Source organism: Natator depressus, chromosome 2 (genome assembly GCF_965152275.1).
Source record: "Natator depressus isolate rNatDep1 chromosome 2, rNatDep2.hap1, whole genome shotgun sequence".
Lineage (NCBI taxonomy): Eukaryota > Metazoa > Chordata > Testudines > Cheloniidae > Natator > Natator depressus.
In genome coordinates this window covers 21,650,015-21,674,180 of record NC_134235.1, presented here as the reverse complement: position 1 = coordinate 21,674,180, position 24,166 = coordinate 21,650,015, and the positions used below count along the sequence as shown (strand labels likewise).

Sequence of the window (24,166 nt, the reverse complement as noted above, 5' to 3'; positions counted from 1 at the left end):
GGAATCAGTGAGACATAACATGTAAAACACACAATCCCCATGATGGCATTTTAATAATCACTTGCCAGAGTAAAATTGCACTTTAAAGCATGTGGGGCTAATTGTTTCCCCAATTAAACCTAAATAAGACCAAGGAGAGGAACGCGCCAACTTAGTGGGGTGTAATTAAGGACAGAATCTAGCTCCATAATCAATATTTTTCTCAATTTTTAATCTAGTCCATGTTTCTAGTGAACAGAGTGAACATTTAGTTTTATTTCACTTTTATCTGGGCGAAGGGAAACAGCACAACATACCAGACTGATCTGAAAATATCTAAGGCCTGAATAAAGAGCTGAAAATAAATGTAAAAATGACCCAGTGCTGGCATTCAGCATTCTCAGACCCTTCATTGTTTGTCTTGGTGATTACATCCTAAAGAATGCTTGTTTTCATCACAGATAATGCTCAAGAGCATGGACTTTAAAGAACCATTCAAGAAAAGATGTGTTAAAACACTATGAGAGGCTTTAAAGCATTCTCAGAGGCCTGATTTGCTGGCAGTTTCTTTCTAGTATCAAAGGATTCCTGATGATGCTCAGTGAGAAGAAACTCTACAATCTCTAATTCGCTCTGTACTTTGGAGACAATAACGCTTTCGGCCACATATACCACATTAGGTAGTTCCGATCTACAAATTGTTGTTTGTTTCAATTCGGGCTATTTTATAATTGGAGTAACAATATGTATGAGAGAAGATCCCTTTTTGAAATTACTGCTGTAGTTCTAGGTCACTGCAAAAGGGTTAAAGTTGATTTCAGTGTAGCAGAGCAGTTGAGACACTTAGAGAAATAGGAGATTAGAGAAACAATGACTAATAGTGGACACTTGCTAGTCTTAATATGTATGCAGTGCACATATCTCCACTGCTACAATGATCAACACCCCGGCACAAGACAGCTTTCAAGATCGATGAATCCTACGCTTGCCTATCACAACATGTGGTATACCTCATCCGGGGCACTGAATACCCCAGTAAAAATTATGTGGGTGAAACCAGACAATCATTACACTCTGCAATGAACTCACACAGGAAAATGATAAAAGACAAAAACACCCTACCACCTGTGGGTGAACACTTTTCACAAAGTGATCATTCTGTATATAACCTCTCAGTCCTCATCCTGAAAGGAAACGTGCATAACACATTCAAAAGACGGTCCTGGGAGCTTAAATTCATGACTCTACTAGACACTAATAATTTTGGATGGCACAAAGACTCTGGATTTATGGTTTATTACAACAATCTGTAACCCACTGACCCCCTCTTTGTGTCTTATGACTGCAGAGGTGGTAATAGGCCGCTCTACCTTGAATGGTCCCTTACAATACGTGCTAACTACTTATGCTGGACAGTCTGTTCCATCTTGCATTTAGCTGTGATTTGCCTTTCCCAGACCTGAAGAAGAGCACTGTGTGGCTGGAAAGCTTGTCTCTCTCACCAACACAAGTTGTTTCAATAACAGATATTACCTCACTTGCTAGTGTTGATCATTTGAAGTCATTAATGCTCACAGGGCACCTTTCTTGAGAGCTAGGAATGCTGGATATCTTGGAATGGTTCCCATCTGTGTAGTTACTAGAATTGTCTGGAAATGTTCCCCCTGAAATGTCAGACTAAAATTTAAACCATTTCAATTTATTTCACTCATCACATTTTGTTTTGATTCAATGACTATGTACACATCAAAACCATGTGACAATTCCAACGTTAACTTTTGAATTTTGGCTTTAGAGTCTCACAGCCACCTTTTCCTCTGAATGGGCCCACCACCTGTTGAAAATGGCCTTATTTTCACTAGAAAAAAAGCTCCTTTTTAAAGAAAAATTTGGACAGCTTTTTAACAACATTTTTACAAAAAGGTTGTAACAAGGTGAAAAGAATCAGTTTTTGAATAGTTTCATCTTCTGCTGAAAAGAGTTTTAACCCTCTAGTAATTACATTTCTCCTGACCCCTAAAATTCCCCATACAATTTCAGCTAAATACAGTGTAATTCTTCACTTTCTATCCTAAACTGTGGCATACTGGCACTGGACCAAAATCTCCTCTTCGTTATACCAGTGCAATTCCTCTGAAGTTGATGGAGTTTCATGATGGAATAGAGAAGATTCAGCCCAGTGTTTGTGATTAAACAGCTGCTGTGTTTCACCACATTAGGGAAGGACTGGGGATACGATCCCACTTTTCAGTTTATAAAGTGCTTTGGGATTGCTTTGGATCAGAGGTACTTCTGTATATAAATATGAGTTACTGTTTTAGTTTATTATCATTATCACCACTGTACTGTGTAATGCTGTCACTCTGAGATGTTTTACACCTTTCTGTTTTCTGCGCCTACAACGTGGTACGGAAAATATCTCCTCTTCCTTATACTAAATGAACTTTCCACACAGCAGCACATATCAGGACACAGAAGACAGATGACTCCTATTTAAAAGAAACAAAAGATGTGAACTTTACAGGTCCCCTGGTGACTCTCTCATAGCCTTAACATTTCAGTGGCAATAATTATAAAGCACTCTAGACACTACATTACTATGACTATTTCCCAGAATCCTTACCCTTTCACTTGTGTGTGGTCATTATCGCACCACGGCGCATCTATTTGATCTAATTTTGTTTGCCCTTAGTTAACCAGAAGACATTTCACATCCTTCCTCTCTAATCCTGTCCCATAGTCACCTCTTTATGTGTTGTGTTTCATAATGAAGCCAAACACAATTTTCTGAGCAAAAGGAGGTAATCTGTGAAACAGCAATTCATAGTTTTGTCAGCGTTAGAAATTGAGTTTCTGGTAGAAGAGATCAGTGCCCCTTTGGCTCAGCCTGGAGTACTAGAGGAAGGGGCATAGATCTACTGTAGAGAGATTGTGGGGGAGTCCAGAAAAGAGGAGACTGCGAGAAGACGTGATAACAGTTTTCAAGTACAGTAACTCCTCACTTAAAGTTGTCCCGGTTAACGTTGTTTCGTTGTTACATTGCTGATCAATTAGGAAACATGCTCATTTAAAGTTGTGCAGTGCTCCCTTATAACGTTGTTTGGCAGCCACCTGCTTTGTCCACTGCTTGCAGGAAGAGCAGCCCGTTGGCGCTAGCTGGTGGGGGCTTGGAACCAGGGTGGGCTGGCAGCCCCCCTAAGTTCCCTGTGCAGCAGCTGCCCACCAGGCTATCAGTTGCCAGACAGTTCAGGTATTCCTCCCCCCACTGCCATGTGCTGCTCCTGCCCTCTGCCTTGGAGCTGCTCCCGGGAGCCTCCTGCTTGCTGTGCAGGGGGAGGAGGGAAGGAAGAGGGGGGCTAATGTCAGGGTGCCCCCCTCCCCCCTACTCCTGCCCCCTGCTTACCTCTTCTCCATATAGTGCAGGGCGGGCACAGGACAGGGTTCAAGACGAGAGAGCTGGCTGCAGCTGCTGTCTCAACTTCCTGATCTTTTTAAAGGCAATGTACCTAGAGTGGGGTCAGTGTACTTAAAGGGGCAATGCGCCTCTCTCTCTCTCCCACACACAGGGTGTGTGTCTCTGTCTCTGTCTGCCATGCTGTCTCCCCTTCCTCCATTCGTGCACCCTTGTAGAGTGTGAGGCTACATTAACAACGTGTTAACCCTTGAGGGCTCAGCCGAATGCTAGTTCATCATTTAGCAGTAAGGCATTCCCTGGGAAATATCCCACCCTCAGACTTCACCACCTCAACCAAGCTTCACAATCATCATCGCTGTGTGAAAAAAATTTCCCTGGAACCTGACCCCTCCACTTACATTAATTCTTATGGGGAAATTAGATTCACTTAATATCGTTTTGCTTAAAGTCGCATTTTTCAGGAACATAACTGCAATGTTAAGGAGGAGTTACTGTACATAAAGGGTTGTTACAAGGAGCAGGGAGAAAAAATGTTTTTCTAAACCTCTGAGGATGGGACAAGAAGCAATGGGCTTAAATTGCAGCAAGGGAGGTTTAGGTTGGACATTAGGAAAAACTTCCTAACTGTCAGGGTGGTTAAGCACTGGAATAAATTGCTTAGGGAGGTTGTGAAATCTCCATCATTGGAGATTTTTAAGAGCAGGTTAGACAAACACCTGTTGGGGATGGTCTAGATAATATTTAGTCCTGCCATGAGTGCAGGGGACTGCATCAGATGACGTCTTGAGGTCCCTTCCAGTCCTATGATTCCATGATTCAGTCTATTGAATTTAAAATGACCTGTTCCCATGAAGTGCTTTGGCCTCATGGCAAAGCAGAGAGCATTCCAAAGCAAGTCTTTCTCACAATGCCGAGCATGTATTCTGTCTGCATGATGGCCCTAGTTGCTGTAAAGTACTGTATGCAATGGACAACTTACAGGGGGACCTGAGACTATATTTCACAGAGCAGTGACAAAGAGTTACGACTATTTCATTTTGCAGATTCCAGATTCTGGTCCAGTGAGCCTTCCACCAGTGGATCCACCTGACGTAAGCCAGATCTACCCAGTTCCAGCCAACATCCGGCCTGTTTTAAGCAAATACAGAGTGGAGGTAAGTTACAAAGAATAACATTTTTGACTTTTTCAGACTCCCAGCCATTCTACATTTTCACAGTGGAGCACAGGGTTTAGCAATGTGATTTTTGACATTCAAATCAGTGGGAATTACACAAATGTAACTGTTCAATTGACTGTTCAAATGTAACTAAAAGGGCCAGATCAGGTGCAATTCCTGAACACAACACATATAAGGCAGTAACTCCAACCATTGAATTAGATCTTGAAAACAACTAGGGCCAGACTTTTCTTCAAAGGACAGTCCCTATACATATTTGCTCAAATGCACATGCACTCCATGCACCCGAGACTGGAAGACTTTTCACTAGCAGTGTCCATTGGTCTATGCGTGTACCCTTCTCCTCGTGCTCTGAACCGAGGACATAAGGGATGGTGCAGACCAACAGCCTCTCCAGTTCCTTTCTACTGCCTGTGACTGGAGACCAAACTTCTCCAGTGTCCGCAGCATTAGCTTGCAGTCTTTGTTTTCTAATGTAAATATTGTAAATAGTTCTACCTGTTCTGATTTCTTTTCTAGTGTTAGTGTGAGTCTCAGTGAGCTGTAGGGTGTCAGCTGCGAGTGTGGGCTGTCAATGAAAGGAACAAGCAAGACTAACCTAGATATGAATCCACAGACAAGGAGGCCAAACATTTAGATCTCTTTGGGGAAAAAAACTTCACTTCTGTTTTCAGTTCTACACAGCAAACTAGTAGGCTTTAATGGAAAAGAATGATTGTATGAATTATAATAACTTTTCTGTCAACAAGCTGCCTCAGGGGCGCAGGCTTCAGTTCTGAGCAACCATTGAGGAAGGTAAATTGCTAGCAAGTTCTGCCTCCCAGGCTTTGGTACACACACCAGATACAGCCTCCCACTCCCTGGCAACATTTATAGTCGTGAAACAGACTTCATGGCTCCAGGCCTCTGGATTCTCCAAGGAAATCCGATCTGCCCTTTCGAAGGAAAGAACCCACTCAGTGAGAAAACAGATGTTTGTTACATAATCTCAAGGGCTTAACCTCAACACTCCGTTCTATGGGTGTCAATATCCCAGAACCACAAAGAAAATATCCTAAGTCTCAGTTTTCCCATCAACAACAGCCCACTTCCGCAACTCTTCACCCTCAGAAGGCTTCTGAGCCCCCAAGAAATCATCAAAGAATGCAGCACCAAAAGCAGAACATTCCTCCTTCATTGTCCTCCCAGGCCCAGCCTCCCACTAAACAGCCCTTTTGATGGGACCTTTCAGAGTGGCAAACCAATCCTCCCACCAAGTCTACTGGGCTCAGATTTCTCCACCCCTTTTGGGAGCCATTTACTTTACTTTTCCTTGGCATGGCACCATATAGCATCAGACAAATGGGTTATGGAACACATCATCACCAAATAGACAAAGTTCGAATCCATCCACCCTCTCAAAACCCCTCCCCACTGCTGACAGGAAGTACACTCCTTGCTCCAAATGGGAGCTATAGAGCCAGTATACCCCAACATGGGGGGAAATGATTTTACTTAAGATATTTCTTCATCCCCAAGAAGAAAGGAGGCTGGAGGCCCATACTAGATCTCAGACTGCTGACCCAGGACAAAGGCAAGATCTTCCATCCCAACCCAGCATCTCTTCATCTGGCAACTTGGTATTTGGATGGATGACAAACTTAGAGGGATCATGCTCAGTAGCTATGCAATCCATTCTTGGCAATAGCAGAAAAGACTCTGTGAAAAAGTGCTATACAGCAAAATGGAGAAGATTCTCTATATGGCATCAGTATCGTTGACTGTCCCCAGTCTGAGATTCTACTATTCTGGACAACCTCCTCTCGCTCTGAAAAGGTTGGGGTTGTCTCTCAACTCCTTACAAGTGCACTTGACAGCTATTAGCACTGTTCATCCTCCAGTGGACATCCATTCAGTCTTTGCTTGTCTGACTACAGTAAGGTTTCTGAAGGGTCTTGTCAGAATCTTTCCTCCAGTGCTAAAATTTACTCCAATCTGGGGCCTCAATCCAGTCCTAACTCCATTAACAAATTGACCATTCAAGCTTTTAGCCTCATGTTTATTCACCCCTCTGTCTATGAAGGTTGACTTCCTGGTTGCAATCACTTCAGCCAGAAGAGTAGGAGAACTGGGGGTCCTTATCGCAGACCCTCCTTATATGGTATTCCATAAGGATAAAGTTTTCCTGAGGTTATATCCTAAATTCATTCTGAAAGTAATCTTGGAATTCCATCTGAACCAGGTCATCCACTTACCTGTCTTCTACCTGAAGCCCCATGCCACCAAAGAAGACTGGAAATTCCACTCTCTGTATATCTCACCAGCCTTGGCATTAGTAACTTCCCTTTGAGATGTCCCTCTTCTGGAGATCCATAGAGAAGCAACATGGGTCTCTGTGCATAGATTTGGGAGATATTAAGACTTGGTACAGGCGTCTACAGCAGATGCATCCTTCAACACAGCAGTCTTCCAATCTGTGGTATAGCAGGGTTCCTCATCCCTCCTCCCCAGAGAATACTGCCTGAGAGTCATCTCAAATGGAATAAACCTAGGGACCATCACTCGAAGAAGAACAACTGGTTACTTACGTTGTACAGTAACTGGAGTTTAAATAAAAGGAAGTTCTTCTTCACACAGCGCACAGTCAACCTGTGGAACTCCTTGCCTGAGGAGGTTGTGAAGGCTAGGACTATAACAGGGTTTAAAAGAGAACTGGATAAATTTATGGAGGTTAAGTCCATTAATGGCTATTAGCCAGGATGGGTAAGGCATGGTGTCCCTAGCCTCTGTTTGTCAGAGGGTGGGGATGGATGGCTGGAGAGAGATCACTGATCATTACCTGGTAGGTTCACTCCCTGTGGGGCACCTGGCGTTGGCCACTGTCAGAGGACAGGATACGGGGCTGGATGGACCTTTCGTCTGACCCTGTATGGGTATTCTTATGTTTTGTTCTTATGAGTTCTTCGAGATGTGTGGTTCCGCCACCTGCCCTCCTCCTCTTCTGCTTTGGATCTTTGTCCTAAGGTTATTCATGCTAAGGAAGGAGCTGGAGATGTGGTCAGTGTGCACCGTCCCTTCCACCCTTGGTTCAGAGCATGAGGAGGAGAGGGGCACAGGTGAGGACAAACAGACACTGCTAATGGAAAATCTTCTGCTCCCAGGTGTGTGGAGCACATGCGCACCTTGAGCAGAATATACATAGAACTGCAGTTACTGCACAACATAAGTAACCAGTCTTTCTAGCTACAGTACATGAGTATGGAAGATGCTTGTGTAAAATGGCTGGACAATTGGGAAGTGTCGCCTGCTCTCAATCCCACCTTCAACACTTGATGGGGCAGGCAGGTATGGTCCTGCCCCGCTGCACCAAGACACCCTCTTTGGGTTACTTAGTGTTGCTAGTGGCTAAGTGTTAGCCACTCCTCTGCTCCCAAAACTTGCAGCCAAATAATGGCTGCCTCCTGCGTGCATGTGTTTGTGCTTTCTCCCCAACCCCTCTAGTGCCCCTGTGAACAGTCAGCTACAATTTGGGCCTAAAGTCACTTTATTATACAGAATGTAAGGGAAATTTGGCAACTCCTCATTTGTCAGAATAATGACCAAATTCTAACCAGTCCTGTTGTGTCACTTCCTGTCGTTGGTCCTATAACTACACATAATGTGTTTAATTGCCTGTCTTTGAAGATTTCTAAATCAAGTCAGATTTTAATTATATGAACTGTGCTGAGACTGATGAGCCAGTCACTAGAAATGCTTGTGTGGGAACTCAACCACAGGAGCAGTTCTTGCTGTGACTTTTTCTGCGCAGGGGATCAAACAGTCAAATTGTTGCAAAGGGAAGTAGGAAGAGAAATGACAACCGTTCACTGGACAAAGGGAAAAAAATCTCTTTTTCAGATGTATTTTCTGCCTGAGGCCCGAGTCCGCGAGTTAATTAAGCACATACTTAGACTTTAAGCACATGAATTCCATTTATGTCAATGGGACAAATCATGTGCTAATAGTTAGGTATGTGCTTAAATAGCGCTCAGTCAGGGCATTACCCACAGTCTACTCCTGAATGATATGGCCGTGGTTTGGCATTCGAAGAATTTTATTTTGGATTTTCTAATTCCTAATTTATATTGTTGTAATTATGGTCATTTTAATGCTATTTTCTATACTTAGAGCTTAAATAATTGTATTGCTAATAAGTACCAGTGTGTAAGAAAACTTGGAATTCCATGAGAGTTCTAGAGGGTATGCAGTGAATCAATGCATAAAGCATCTAAAGGTGATAAAACTATTCCTGACAAAATACCATGGGCTATATCCTCAGCTGGTACAAACTGATGTAGCTCTGTTGTAGGCAATAGCTGAGGATCTGACTTGTCAGATTAATAGGGACTGAGCATGTTTGTCCTGCAGAGGCGGGGACTGTTAGAAATAAAATTATTATTAACTGATTATGTTTTGTTAACAGTTTAACATTGTTAGTTGGCTTAACTTTCAGTTCAAAGACATGAAGTCTTCTTTTTAATTTCAGACTCTGACAGGTGTTTAGAACAATTTCTTACAGATAACTGGGGCCAGATTCAGCAGCGTTTTCTGGCAGCTATGCGTTGTCTGAGTGGCACAAAGTGGCAGGAGCATACTGGTGAACCTGGTCCATGATTCCCAGTGTTACCTGTATACTCCTGTCAGGAGCATCCCAGTGAGTCTGGCCCACTATAGCCTATGTTTTGCTGACCACTTTTCTTCCACTTGCCATAGGTTCTGTTCTGGGGCGTTCGTGAGCTGAAGAAGGTCCAGCTCCTCTCCGTGGACCGCCCACAGGTTCTCATAGAATGCGCAGGGAAAGGAGTTAAATCTTCCGTCATCCAGAGCGTCAAGAACAATCCCAACTTCAGTGTCCAAGCAGACAGGTTTGAAGTGGTGTGTACTGTGCACTGCCCTCTCTCTCTGATTGTCTTTTCTTTACTCAGTGGAAGACACAAGCTTTGATTTTCTTTACTTTTTAAGCCCTTTTGTGCTGTTGCCAGACTGGACAGTTAAGTAATTGATTGGTTATGACTAAGGCTACGAGTCTGTCATGGAGTTCACAGATTCCGTGATTTTTCATGACCTCTGTGACTTCAGGGCTTTGGCTGTCAGCCTCAGGCAGCGGGGGTCAGGCTGTCAGGACACCCCGGGTGGGGTGGTGAGCCCCATATGGCAGGACTCTGGCAGTGAGTCCTGCGTGGTGGGGCTCGGGCTGTCAGCCTGCCCCCTTCCCTGAGCATCAGGGTGAGCCCTGTGTAGTGGGACTCTGGCAGTGAGCCCCATATGGTGGGGTTCAGGCTTTCAGTCCCCACCCCTTGGGTGGGCAGCATGGCTCTGGCTGTCAGCCCCCGCATAGTGGGTAGGGCAGCGGGACTCGGGCTGTCAGCCCCCTTGCTCCGGGAATTACCCTTCTGTGAATTCTTGTTTATTGCCTGTGACCTGTCTGTGACTTCTACTAAAAATAACTCTGATAAAATCTTAACCTTAGTTATGATCCATGAGCTTTGAACCTTTTACCTCTAGGTTGTTGACTTGAATTTGACCTTGGCCAGTAGTGCCTTGAAGCTTCCTAGCTGTCCATTGGCATGTGCGAAATGAACTGGTGGTTTCAGTTCAGGTCTTAGTGGACAAGGATTTGCGCTAGCTGGCGACATCAACAGAGATGAAAGTCTATCTAAGTTTTTATAAGGCACAATGGTATCTAAGCACCAATAATAATATCTAAGTACCTGTGGTACCTTTAATTTTTATTGCACTTTATGCATTCAAACTGATATTCAGACATTACCTAGTTAATCTGCACAATATCCCTGTAAACTAGGGCAATATATGTTATCCCCTTTTACAGCTAGGAAACTGAGGCAGTGAAGTGAAATTACTTTGGCCAAGTCAGTGGCTGGATTAGAACTCACAAATTCCTGATTCCCAACACTGTGTTGATTCCTCTAGGCTTTACTGTTTTCCCTGACACATTTTTAGCAGCCCGCCCACCAGCCAGGGTGCTTTTCTAGGTAGGGTTGGCAGGGTAGTGGACAGAACTACACTGCCCATGCTGTACCTGTTTGATGGATCAAGAACATCGATAGTCAGGGTTCTCAATCCAGCACTTTTCAGGACACTTTTCTGGACACTAGTAAGGAAAACAAATCTCTCATGCTGTTGTCTGTTCTTTTCTGCTAGGAATTGCCTGAAAACGAGCTTTTGCACCCACCACTCAGTATCTGTGTGGTTGACTGGAGAGCTTTTGGTCGTAGCACTTTTGTTGGAACACACACCATCAATTGCCTTAAGCAATATTTATATAAACCCAAGGAGCTTCCTGCACCTACAGCAAAAGTGGACGTTATAGAAACTGACAAAGGTAAATGCACAATATAACTCTTGTCCCCAAATAAAAAGACAAGGTGATATTTGTTAAAATAGTAAATAATAATAGTTTACTGCACTGGGAGTAAGCACATGCTTAAGGGATCTGCTGGACTGGGGCTGGAGTGCTCAGCACCTTGCAGGATCAAGCCCTGTGCGACTTTTAAGAGATATCATTATTCATATTTTCTTGAGAACCAATACGATGACTGTCTCTTTTTTTGGCATAATCTTGCCAATTTGCTGTGTTTCTAATTTCAGCTGCTCCGGAGTCACCACAGCTGCCTGCATCACCCCAACCACAACCACGTCCAACGGATCACATTTATGTTGAAGTGGAGCATGGTTCAACTGCATTAGTAATGCAAGAACCAGATCCAGCAAAATCTGCTGCTGCAGCAGCTATACCTGCTTCTTCACTGCCATCTGCACCTAAATCTACATCCCCATCCTCTGAACCAGCAGAAGATGGAAAGCAGAAGGTGGACTTGGCTGAACCATCAGATAGCGAGCTATTTTAAAATAATAATAATAATAAATAAATAATAATAACTTTATTATGATGGTAATGTGTAGGAGCCCAGTTATAGGCCAGGACCCCATTGTGCTAGGTGCTGCAGAAACACAGAACAAAAAGACAGTCCCTGTGCTAAAGAGGTTACAATTGAAGTATAAGACAATGGGTGCATACAGTCAGAGAGGGAAGAACAACGAAACAATGAGACAATATTGGTCAGCATGACAGGCCGAATGCATTCTAGTTCATACAGCTGATCAGAAGAACATTTCCAGACTGCAGAAACCTTTTTCTGATCAGCCCTATAAACTATCACTTTTTGGATGGGGAAATAACCAATCTTTCTTTCTTTCTTTCTTTCTTTCTTTCTTTCTTTCTTTCTTTCTTTCTTTCTTTCTTTCTTTTGCAAAAATGAAATGGAAGGAATGACAAAACTGTTTGACATTGTGCTCCATTTGAGCTACACTTTTTGGAGTGGGATAAAGTAGCCACTTCCTACCTGTAGCACCTAGATGCACTGGTAGTTAGTTACACATTGCCGATGTTCTGCATAGTTTGAAGGACAAGGAAAGGCAGTGATGTCTCAACTCCACATGTACACACGCCTGTGTGTCTGTCGTCCGTAACAACACAATTTATAGATACAAGAGTGAGTGAAACATAGTAAAGTACTCATCCAAATATAGAGCCCAGTATTGTAACTCTGTGTCTAATACAGCTCACCATTGCCACCCTTCTGTTTGTAGCTGCACTGCTAAATACATGATAGCTGCAAGTGGCAACTCTTTATTCATGTGAAAGGCTGAATGCGCAATTTAACAGGGCCCAGTCGTTATTCACATGAGCAATCCCATTGATGTCAGTGGGCTTACTTGCAGAATCAGTTGGTTTGTGGAATCAGGCTCTTTATCTTTTCGAAGGGAAGATGACTGAATTCTGAATGGCTATTCAGAATCCTAGTTGTCTTCAAAACTCAAGTGTTGATCATATTGGAAGTTCTGAATGTATCTGTAAATGCAGTGATATTGGAGGGAACCAGGGGATGTCAGGAGGTCTGTATCCTTCCAAATATAATTCTTCTTCTTTCTAAGGTAGATCTTCCCTTTAAATAGCTTGCTTTTGTTGCAATGCCCCAAATTTTAAAAGTATAATATTTGACACCAGCTGAAGGTACTAGAGAAACTGTACTAATAACATGATGATCACAATGGATTCTTTAGTGGGATGCAAAGATAGAAACACAAAATAATGTAGGTCTTACAGACTGAAATCCACTCCACCTACATCTGTTCCACTTGATAGCCCAGCTGGTTTTTAATAGCTGACATAATCCTAGAGATGAACAGCATTTCCTTATACCTTGCTAGGCCTCAAGAAAATACTCCCAACGATCCACAAAAAGAAAAAAGAGAACAATAGCTGACGAATCTGCCGAAAATGTTATTGATTGGTGGTCAAAGTACGATGCTTCTATGGAAAAAATGAAAAAGGTAAGGGCCCCAGTAGCCCCATACTTGAATGGAGGTATGGTATTTTAAAGCTAGATTTATGCAAAATGGCTTCCTCTTTAATGTTCCATTTGTATTTAGGAGTCTGACTATTCTGTTTTTATTCTGAAAGGTAAAATCAATCTATTCCAGCCAGGGGAAACCAGGCAACAGTGAGTAAAATATTTGTATATGTACTTTTTTACTTACTATAATAATTTATTTCTGTGCTAATTCAAGAACATTTTTACCCTGTTCATATTGAATGTCTGTTCTTCCTAGAGTTGTGAGAGGGGCAGTGTTTAGATCCTAATCCATATCTGGATTAGACTATGGGTAGTTTAGATGCTGAGATACAAAACTGGGTTGAGGATTGGGTTTAACGATGTTCAAATCGCACAAGCAATTCTTTGCAGAATTCAGCCTCAAAATGATGGAAATCTTACAATGTTAGATGTTCTAGAAAGATTACCACAGTATTGGTCTGCATCTTTATCAGGTCCAAAAAATGAGCCTCTTTTAATTTTGATCCAACCGAGAAACCAAACCGGGTTCAGTTCCAGGAATCTGAATTTGAAAATAGAGTCCAGAATGATAGGCATCACAATAGCAGCTAATTCTTGTGTCAAACTCAGTCAACTCATGAATTTTCAGCAGAAGAGCCTGATGGGATTGGACAAGAATAGATCATTAAATACACTAATGGAAGAGAATCTTCTACTGCTTTACATATCCCCGTGATAGTGAACCATGCCGTTAGCAAATTATTTTCCTAACCTGACTATTTAAATAGGCAGAGAAAGAAAACTAATATTTGTACTTTCTGTGTAGATTTGCTCTTCAGAATAAAACAGCTGGCTCTTCCCATCCTAGAGGTGGATATATTTTATTAGTGGTGGAAATGATTTCTAGTTTGCAAAGCATTTTGCAATCATTCTGGATGAAAGGTACTACATAAATGTCAGTTATTATCATTTTGAACGTGGCAGCTGACCAAAATTTCAATTATCAGATTATCAGTGCTGAAAAGCTATCAGTCAAAATTCTAATTATGCATGGACCATACCTAGCCGCCTGAAAGAAATGCTATACAAAGTTCTGATGCCGCACCCATGTACAGCAATATTGTTAACTGACACCTTAACATAGATAAAAAGAACAGGAGTACTTGTGGCACCTTAGAGACTAACAAATTTATTTGAGCATAAGCTTTCGTGGGCTAAAACCCACTTCATCGCATGCATGCAGTGGAAAATACAGAAGGAAGATATATATATATATACACAGAGAACATGAAACAATGGGTGTTACCATACACACTATAACAAGAGTGATCAGTTAAGGTGAGCTATTACCAGCAGGAGAGGGAAAAAAACATTTTGTAGTGATAATCAAGATGGGCCATTTCCAGCAGTTGGCAAGAACGTTGAGGAACAGTACGGGGGAAAAATAAACATGGGGAAATAGTCGGAGAACACTTCAATCTCTCTGGTCACTCGATTACAGACCTAAAAGTCGCAATATTACAACAAAAAAACTTCAAAAACAGACTCCAGCGAGAGACTGCTGAATTGGAATTAATTTGCAAACTGGACACCATTAAATTAGGCTTGAATAAAGACTGGGAGTGGATGTGTCATTACACAAAGTAAAACTATTTCCCCATGTTTATTTCCCCCCCACCCCTACTGTTCCTCACACATTCTTGTCAACTGCTGGAAATGGCCCATTTTGATTATCACTACAAAAGGTTTTTTTCTCTCCTGCTGGTAATAGCTCACCTTAACTGATCACTCTCGTTATAGTGCGTATGGTAACACCCATTGTTTCATGTGTATATATATATCTGTGTTTCTCTGTGTGTATATATATATCTTCCTACTGTATTTTCCACTGCATGCATCCGATGAATGGGTTTTAGCCCATGAAAGCTTATGCTCAAATAAATTTATTAGTCTCTAAGGTGCCACAAGTACTCCTGTTCTTTTTGTGGATACAGACTAACACGGCTGCTACTCTGAAACTTAACATAGATAGAATTCTACCATCCACAAACTTTAGTGGTGACAGTTATGCCAGGGTTTTCCATTGTTTTTGACCAGGCTGGTGTCTTGAGAACTGAAAAAGACTTTCCTACTTACTTGTACAAGATATGTTTTATATCATTGCCTAGATACTATGGTGACTGGCACCATATAAATGCCAGAGAGAGAGAATAAGAGAGAGAGAGTATTAATAGATATTTATATCACAGATAGATGAATTAGTTTAACAAAATTAACAGGACTGATCCAAACCTCAACCCAAACACTAAACCTGAATAAGGTTTGGATAGTTAGATCCAACAAGCTCCTCCTGCCTTTGTTGATAGCTGTCCAAATCAGTGGTGGGATGTCAACCGGGTAGGCAGTTTCTGCTGAGCAGTTGCCATATTTACAACTATCTCCACTCTCTCCATGGCTTTCCTAAGGTCAGAGGCACACTGGCATGCATTTTTGGTGCCTTTGACCTGAGGAAGCCTAAAGCATATGAGATCTGAAGGCAGTCTGCATCTTGGCAAGGGCATTCCATCTTGGTAAGACCTCAGCTTAAATTTTTCTCAACATTTGGAAAGGTAGTAGGGTCTGTTGGGGTAGATTTGACCTTGGGATGATTGAGGAAGAAGGAGAAAGAAAAGATGTGTGTGTGTGTGTGTGTGTGTGTGTGTGTGTGTGTGTGTGTGTAAGCGGGGGAGTAAGAATAGAAGTCACAGGGAAGGGGATAAGTCAGACAACGATTGTATTCAGTGGTAGAGAGGAGTAAAAAATGGTGTATCAGGTAGAGAGGAGTTGTAGGAAAAGAATCTCTGACTGGTTTGACAGGAGAAATTGCAAGAGAAGTATAGAGAAGGAGAGGGAATGGAGTAAGATCCCCCAAGATTTATATTAAGGACTTATCTAAGCCATTAGAGGTTTATCCATTACTGCAGCTACTATAAACCTAAATTATGTCATCAATCTCTGTAGCTAGGTCGACATCTGGCCACGTAGCATTAAGCATTGAAGATGAGCCAGACAAAAAAAAGCGAAAAAAGTTGTTGAAACAGGAAAAAAAGGAAGAAGACCCAAATCTAGCAACTTTGAAGGTAAAAAATGCATTGTTGTTGTAATTCAGGTTATTTGGGACAGACAAAATTCACTGCTGGGCAGAGGGCTAGTCCTAAGTGAGATTGGAGGGGAGTTTAGCCCTTATGCTGCCCATCTTCACATGGTTGAATTTCACCCTTATGGAATATACTGTAAATATTAGAGTTACATTCCCCTTTTCTTTCCCTTTGTTCTCGTTGCACCTTGTCTATAGTTAATCACATACATGTGTACACTTTATCATGCCAAAGTGCGCTTAACTTTTGCACTTAATAATAGAATCATAGGACTGGAAGGGACCTCAAGAGGTTGTCTAGTCCAGTCCCCTGTGCTCATGGCAGGACTAAGCATTATCTAGACCATTCCTGGAAGGTGTTTGTCTAACCTGCTCTTAAAAATCTACAATGACAGAGATTCCACAACTTCCCTAAGCAATTTATTCCAGTGCTTAACCACCCTGACAGTTAGGAAGTTTTTCCTTATGTTCAGGCTAAACCTTCCTTGCTGCAATTTAAGTCCATTACTTCTTGTCCTAGCCTCAGAATTTAAGAAGAACAATTCTTCTCCTTCCTCCTTGTGACAACCTTTTATGTACTTGAAAACGTATCATGTCTGCCCCCTTCTCCCCCCCCCCCCCCAAGTCTTCTCTTCTCCAGACTAAACAAACTCAATTTTTTTCAATCTTTCCTCCTAGGTCATGTTTTCTAGACCTTTAATCATTTTTGTTGCTCTTCTCTGGACTTTCTCCAGTTTGTCCACATCTTTCCTGAAATGTGGTGCCCAGAACTGGACACAATACTCCAGCTGAGGCCTAATCAGTGCAGAGTAGAGCAGAAGAATTGCTTCTCGTGTCTTGCTTACAACACTCCTGCTAATACATCCCAGAATGATGTTCTCTTTTTTTGCAACAGTGTTACACTGTTGACTCATATTTAGCTTGTGGTCCACTATGACCCCCCAGATCCCTCTCCGCAGTACTCTTTCCCAGGCACCTGAATTCATCTGAATGTTTGGGCCTAAAATATCTTTTTATATTGATGAAAGCACAGAAATGTGGATATTAGGGGAACAAATGACAAGGCATTTGAGAAATATTAGGGTGTATAAAGAATGGGATAGAAACTAATGTTGAAAGGATTAGATACAATGATAGTAGACCCTCACTGGGAATATAAATTAGATGCTGGTCATTGTATCTTATCAAAGGTAGAACAGCACCTTGACTTGGTGGAAAAGCTTGTGTGCTCCAATGACCCTGAGAGCTATTCTGGTGGAAGTTTTTATTCCTGATACCCAAGCTGGACAGGTTAAAAGGCAGGGATCAGATGCAAAGCAGTCCATTGGCTCCTCCAGGTTGGGAGTTGAGTGATAGATCAACAACCTATCCTCAAAAAAAGTTAAGTTATAGAAACACAGGCAGGTAGCCATACCAGCAATCAGCATTATAGACAGGGATAGTGGGGCCTTGTTCATGCCCCAAGCACGAGTGGCATGGGAAGGATTCAGATCCAGAAAGTCAAAGTCAAAGAAAAGATTATGACATGGAAAATGGGTAGAGACATGTGGAGGGATTGAAAAGATTAGGGCTGTTTAGAGCGGGATTGAATAAAAAGGGACATGAAACCAGTATACAGGTCAATGAAACTGTTTCCATTTTTAAATGGAAAGGTCTCCACTTGGAGAGCACATTTACACAGCCTTTTTCACTTTTGTTTATTTTTTATTTCACATAGAAACACGCTGTAGGAGTTAGAGATGGGAAAGACCTTTTTTAGGCAATCCAATCTCTACCTATCTAGGCAAGATTGTTCTCCAGAATACCTTTTCTTATCCATCTTGCTTTCAGGTTCTTATGCATTAATACAGTACTAGAGTATTTGGATTGCTACTCCAGAGGTGAATTTGTTAAAAGTTTCCATCACTGGTTGGGAACGGGATATTTTTCTGTTGGTTACTAAAAGGTTTTACAGGTGCTTGATTTTATAAAACCTAAACACTGAGCTAGAGCTGAACTTTAAGTCACCAGTTAATGCAACAGTTGCTGTGTTTTTACTTGCTATGTCTTGTGAAATGAGCATTATCACATTTTTTCAAAGATCTATGATGGAGACCTGGAGAGTGAATTTAATAACTTTGAAGACTGGGTGAAAACGTTTGAACTCTTCAGAGGCAAAGATCACAGTGACCATGAGGACAGAATAATAGGAAAATTTAAGGTGAGTTTAAATGCTGATTGGATACATTGTAATTTAGAGAAATGCATGTTTTCAGTGATATTCCAGGTGTACAGAAAATGCGTTTCAATTACATTGCCCATCTGCTATTGACATAGTTAATTCTCTTATTAGATCCAAAGACACAATGTGTTATATATGAGGATTGCTATTTATTCTCTTCTATTGTCTGACTGTTGGAGGCAGTTTCCAACCCACAATGTTTACTGTCGTTTTGAGTCAGGACTTTTATTTAAAGCTGAGTTAAATCACAGATTCATAGTAAGTAGAGACAGAATTGACCTATTACTTTATGCAGTCCAGCCTCTGCTCATGCAAGTTTATTTCTTCAGTATAATTTCTGATACTTTATCTTATCTAGCTTAAATGATTGGCCTTCTACTCACTTCTTTTACCCAACCTAATACAACTTACCATATGGAAATCTGCAAGTATACTTCAAAGCACAATTAATATAATAGTTGTGTGATCTAAAACTGATGTATTTTATACTTCAGAGGAATCAGTGCCTTAAAGGAGCCTGTGGATTCTTCTTTCTCTATCGGGGAAATCTCTGTTAAAATGACTTGATAATTGCTTTTAGGTAATAATGGTTATTTAAGTAAGATGAGTTAATACTGTGATGTGCATGGGGGCTGAAGTTTTTACTACATAGCTAAAGGCAAATTGTGTTCTTAGTCACAGTGTTGTAAGTAGAGTTCCATTTAAGTCCATGGAATTTCTTCTAATTTACACGAGTGTGATTCAGAGCAAAATGGTGACCCTTAGAATATTGGTGTCTGGAAGATGGGAATAGCCACAACTGTTGCATTCATTTATTTAATACTGCTGTGACTAGGAGCTTGCAGATATCTCTGGGAATGTCTTGACAAAGTTAAATACAGTTATTGAAAGGAAGTGCTTTGGAAGGTTAACAAAACAAAACAGAAATATTTTCAGAAACATGGTTTAGTGCATTTATTACACTTTTTTTCCTTTGTGCAAAATGTGGATGGGCACACATGAATATGTGCCTATACAAACTGCATTCATTAAGTTTTGTCTGCACACCAGGATTTTGTTTTGGATTGGGTCTGTTGTTTTTTCCAGGGAAATAAAACATTGTATATCCACAGGGCTCTTTCTGCATATACAAAAGTCCTGAAGATTCCAGCTCAATGGAAGGAGGACAGCCTAAAGTTCTGCAAGGGATACCACCGAATAACTCAGTCAAAGTTCTGGTTCGGGTGTATATCGTGAGAGTAAGTGTACAGCTTCTATTTCTGCCTTGAAATAATGGGGTGTGTGGGGGGGGGTGTTAGAGTACTGCAGAGTAGCATCTGCAGCCAGTCAGGACTTCTCATAGTAAATCACAAAGACGCCCAGTTGACTGGAGAAGAGGAACTCTAGGGGCTGTTTTGGGAGGATCGTAGCAAGAAAGGGACAAACAAAGCAGGAAGCATGCAGGAGAAGGAGAGAATGGAAGAATATATCTTTAAGAGAAAGCAAAGGGGTAGGAGTCTGAATGATGAACTTGAAGGAACAATGGTAGAAATTAGGAAGGTCAAATACTGAGGAAACGTGGTGGGAAATGGAAAAGTCAGAGGAGAGAGACAGCCATTATTAAGCTGTATTAGTGAGAAAACAAGAGAGAAGCAGAAAAGAAAATCAGTTGATATAAGATAGGAAAAACCTGGAGTTAGGGAGAGGAAATTAAATTAAAAGACAAAAGAGAAGCAGAGAAAGAAGACACTTTTTTTCTGTGTTTAAATGCTTTCAGATCACATCCATCACAGACAATGGGCCAGTCAATGGAGCTATGACTTACACCAGCTGAGGATCTGGCCCATTGTTTATGGGAAAATCCCCTTGAATCCCACATAGATTTGGACTTGAAAACCTCCAGCAAAGTCAGCTTCTTCCTTTGGCTCTTTCTCTTCCTCTCACCTCACCCATTCCATTCTGATCAGCAACAGTGCCCGGGACCGTTCTAGTTGCTCTCTTCGGCTCTGCACTTGGGCCCTAAGCAGTCTCCAAACACTCTATCCCGAGTGGAGCTCTCTCTATTTTAGTAGGCAGGACTAGCTTAGCATTTGCGTTTCCAGAACATCCCATGCGCCAGTGGACAAACAGCTCCATTAGAAAACAACCATATTTAATTATTACCTTTAATGAAGCATTTGGATTTTGATGAAAGAGTATTTTCTTTTTGTCAGGCATATAATCTTAGCCCAGCTGATCCAGATGGCACCTCAGATCCCTATATTGTGCTCAGACTAGGCAAAACTGAAATTAAAGACCAGGCCAATTACATCCCCAAACAACTAAACCCAGTTTTTGGAAGGTGAGTGATGGTTTTATTTAAATGTCCGTGGTGATTTCTGCCTTAGGATTTTGCTACAGCTATTTCTGCTTGTTTTGAAGAGCAGAGTGCATTTATTATACAATGATATGTGTGTGTTTGGAGGTTTCATAATTAAAATCGCAAGAATTTGTGTCACATTGTATCATTACAAATTATTCAATTTTTATGCTAGTCAAACACCTCCTGAAATTCAATCTGCAGAAGGCTTTTTATTTCACAACAAGAAACGAAGCAGCAAATGATCTTGTCAGCTCAGATTAATGAGGTGATTAGTTATCTTAAAGTGAAATAGATACAGTGACAGTTAAATTTAAGAACATAACAATAGCCATACTGGGTCAGACCAAAGATCCATCCAGCCCAGTATCCTGTCTACTGACAGTGGCCTATGCCAGGTGCCCCAGAGGGAGTGAACCTAACAGGTAATGATCAAATGATCTCTCTGCTGTCATCCATCTCCACCCTGTGACAAACAGAGGCTAGGGACACCACTCCTTACCCATCCTGGCTAATAGTCATTAATGAACTTAACCTCCATGAATTTACCTAGTTCTCTTTTAAACCCTGTTATAATCCTAGCCTTCACAACCTCCTCAGGCAAGGAGTTTGTGCGCTGTGTGAAGAAGAACTTCCTTTTATTTGTTTTAAACCTGCTGCCCATTAATTTCATTTGGTGGCCCCTAGTTCTTATATTATGGGAACAAGTAAATAACTTTTCCTTATTCACTTTCTCCACACCATTCATGATTTTATATACCTCTATCATATCCCCCCCTTAGTCTCCTCTTTTCCAAGCTGAAAAGTCCTAGCCCCTTTAATCTCTCCTCATATGGGACCTGTTCCAACCCCCTAATCATTTTAGTTGCCTTTCTCTGAACCTTTTCTAATGCCAGTATATCTTTTTTGAGATACATCTGTACGCAGTATTCAAGATGTGGGCATACTATGGATTTATATAAGGGCAATAAGGTATTCTCCGCATCCGTTTGCTTTTTTGACTGCCATTGCACACTGCGTGGATGTCTTCAGAGAACTAACCATGAGGACTCCAAGTTCTCTTTCCTGATTAGTTAATTCCAAATTTAATTTCCAAAATTTAATTTCCAAATTTTGTGGTGGTGTTTTTAAATCTGAATATTACTATAAAACAATCTCAGACTTTTAGGACCAAACCAGAGCCCAATTTTCAAAGGTAGCCTTTGATTTTGGGCCAGTCAATTTTTGAGTGCCTTAACTTTAGCACAGAGGGCCAGATTTTCAAAAGAGCTCCACACCCACAGTTGGGACCAGATTTGAAAATCTAAGCCACTATGGTGTACTTCGTAGAGGTACTTAGCATGAACAGCTCCTATTGACTTCCTCAGGTTCAAATGGTCAGTTCAGTTTGTAATCAGAGTTTATCTGAACTTAGCCACTTTTCTTTGGTCTGGGAATTGGGCAAGAAATCTCATGGAAATGGGTTCTCTCTTCAGAGTTTTAGTACTTCCTGTTTCAAGAATACAAACCATTCAGAAACAAAATGCAGATGCATAACCTCAGTTGGAACTGATTAGGTAGGGCACTGTACTCCTTTTATTCAGCATGTTTTCAGTATGTTCAGGTATTCAGTAAAAATACCTAACTGAAGAAACTATTCATGTCTGCGGGCACACTGTGCACTTGTAGCATCCACTATACCTTTTATGACTGATACTTGTAGCTTTAAAAATGATTTGTCTTATAAAATCCTATCCATTTTTGCCTCAGATCATTTGAAATTCAGGCCACTTTCCCTAAGGAATCTGTGCTCTCCATCCTGATCTATGACCATGATATGGTTGGAGCGGATGACCTCATTGGAGAAACTAAAATTGATTTGGAAAATCGTTTCTACAGCAGGCACCGGGCTACCTGTGGTCTACAAAGTCAATATGAAAAGTAAGATCCTCTTCAGACACTTGGTTTGTGCATACACGAGAAATGAGTGCCCTGCAAGGAAGCTTCTTGATGAAAACTGATCTAGCCAAAGATTGTGCTTTTTTCAGCCTTTGAGTTTTTTAGATTTTGTTAAACTGAATTGTGTCACAAGGCTCAGAAGTAGAAAGTGAGTATTTTTAAAACCAACAGTCCTACTTACTCACAATTAGTTCCAGATAGCAAACTGTCTATATTTAAGTGTCTTTGTTTGATAAACATAAGTTGGAGATTTTACTGAATCAAAGGGTGAATAAAAATCTCTGTCTGAGGTGGCTTTGCAATAGTGGTAAGGCCAAATTCTGGTCTCAGTTACACTTGTGACAATCCAGAGTAACTGCCTTGAAGCCACTGGAGCTTCTCTGGATTTTCGTGTGTCAGTGAGAACAGAATTTGGCTGTAGATTCTGGAGATAGTGGGTAGTAAAGGCGTGTCACAAGGAGTATCGATCAGAGACTGAATTTTATTTCCTGGCCCCAGTCACCTGATCTGGGCCAGGGTTTAAAGTATAATATCCCTGTCCCATGTGTAGGGGCTTATTTACACAGTGGGGTAATGTGCTCTACAAGGATGTGATTTCTAAAGTGCACTAATGGGTCGTGCATTAATTGGTCCATGTAGACCTTGCTGGTGCAATTTAATGTAGTGCTGTTTAAAACAGTACTATGTTAAAGCACACTAGGGAGCTACACACAGGTGCTGGAACTAGGGGTGCTGCCACACCCCCTGACTTGACGTGGTTTCCATCATATATAGGGTTTACAGTTTGGTTCAATGGCTCTCAGCACCCCCACTGTACAAATTGTTCCAGCACCCCTGGGTCTACATATATCAGGTAATGCACACCAACATTAGTCTGCCTTAGAAACCACACCCCTGTAGACTCCATTACCCCACTGCGTAGGCAAGCCCAGGGTTTCGGTGTCCATTGACTCCAATGATTACCGTCACATAGTTTGTGATCACAAATCGATTGGTTTCTAGTTTCAACCACCTGAAGAGAGAAATCCTCACTGGCTTTAGCTTGGTCTATGTCTGTACTTAATAAACTCGTCTCTGTAGCCACATGCCAGTGCTTCCCCATGTCTATTCCTCTGTGACTTTTGCCTTTTTTCCCCCTTACAATGATAAGAAGTGTGAAATGTTGGGACTGCATTAACATTACTGGTCATATTTTCAGCTAGTTTAAATTGATTTTAATGGATTTACACCAGCTGAGGATCTATCCCTAGATGTGCCTGATTGCAGTACTTCAGTTGATATGCTAAAAATGCGGGGAGTGATTTTAAACTGCATAATAAATTGGTAAGCAGAGTTCTTGACATTTTACCTTGTTATTGCAACTTGACTCCCCATAGACCATTTTTTCTGTTGCCTATACAGTTTTTTTTATAACCAGAAGTGTCTCAGTTCTAGCTTCCAGCTGCCTTGTTATTTTAGCAGGCATGTTGTGCAGTGCTTAGAATTTGTTATTTTGTTCTTAATAATGGAGTCTCAAGTACAGCATCTGAAATTAACTAATCAAAAGAAACTGGAATACTGCTTGGCTGCATAACTTCCATGACCTC

The 24,166-nt window shown here is 41.4% G+C and overlaps 1 protein-coding gene and 1 long non-coding RNA gene across 2 annotated transcripts in view; one reads left to right on the top strand and one right to left on the bottom strand.

Moving 5' to 3' along the window:
- LOC141982117 (uncharacterized) overlaps positions 1–24,166 on the bottom strand; it is an 84,231-nt gene that overhangs the window by 20,344 nt on the left and 39,721 nt on the right. The gene's annotated exons all lie outside the window — the stretch shown is intronic.
- The window catches only part of FER1L6 (fer-1 like family member 6), a 141,356-nt gene that overhangs the window by 90,020 nt on the left and 27,170 nt on the right, over positions 1–24,166 (top strand). The window contains exons 23-33 of the mRNA XM_074943883.1: positions 4,438–4,548; positions 9,304–9,465; positions 10,753–10,933; positions 11,200–11,420; positions 12,823–12,945; positions 13,076–13,115; positions 15,948–16,066; positions 18,164–18,283; positions 19,417–19,542; positions 20,497–20,624; positions 22,392–22,562. Of these exons, the coding sequence (XP_074799984.1) occupies positions 4,438–4,548; positions 9,304–9,465; positions 10,753–10,933; positions 11,200–11,420; positions 12,823–12,945; positions 13,076–13,115; positions 15,948–16,066; positions 18,164–18,283; positions 19,417–19,542; positions 20,497–20,624; positions 22,392–22,562 (1,502 nt within the window). The remainder of the gene's footprint in view (positions 1–4,437; positions 4,549–9,303; positions 9,466–10,752; positions 10,934–11,199; positions 11,421–12,822; positions 12,946–13,075; positions 13,116–15,947; positions 16,067–18,163; positions 18,284–19,416; positions 19,543–20,496; positions 20,625–22,391; positions 22,563–24,166) is intronic.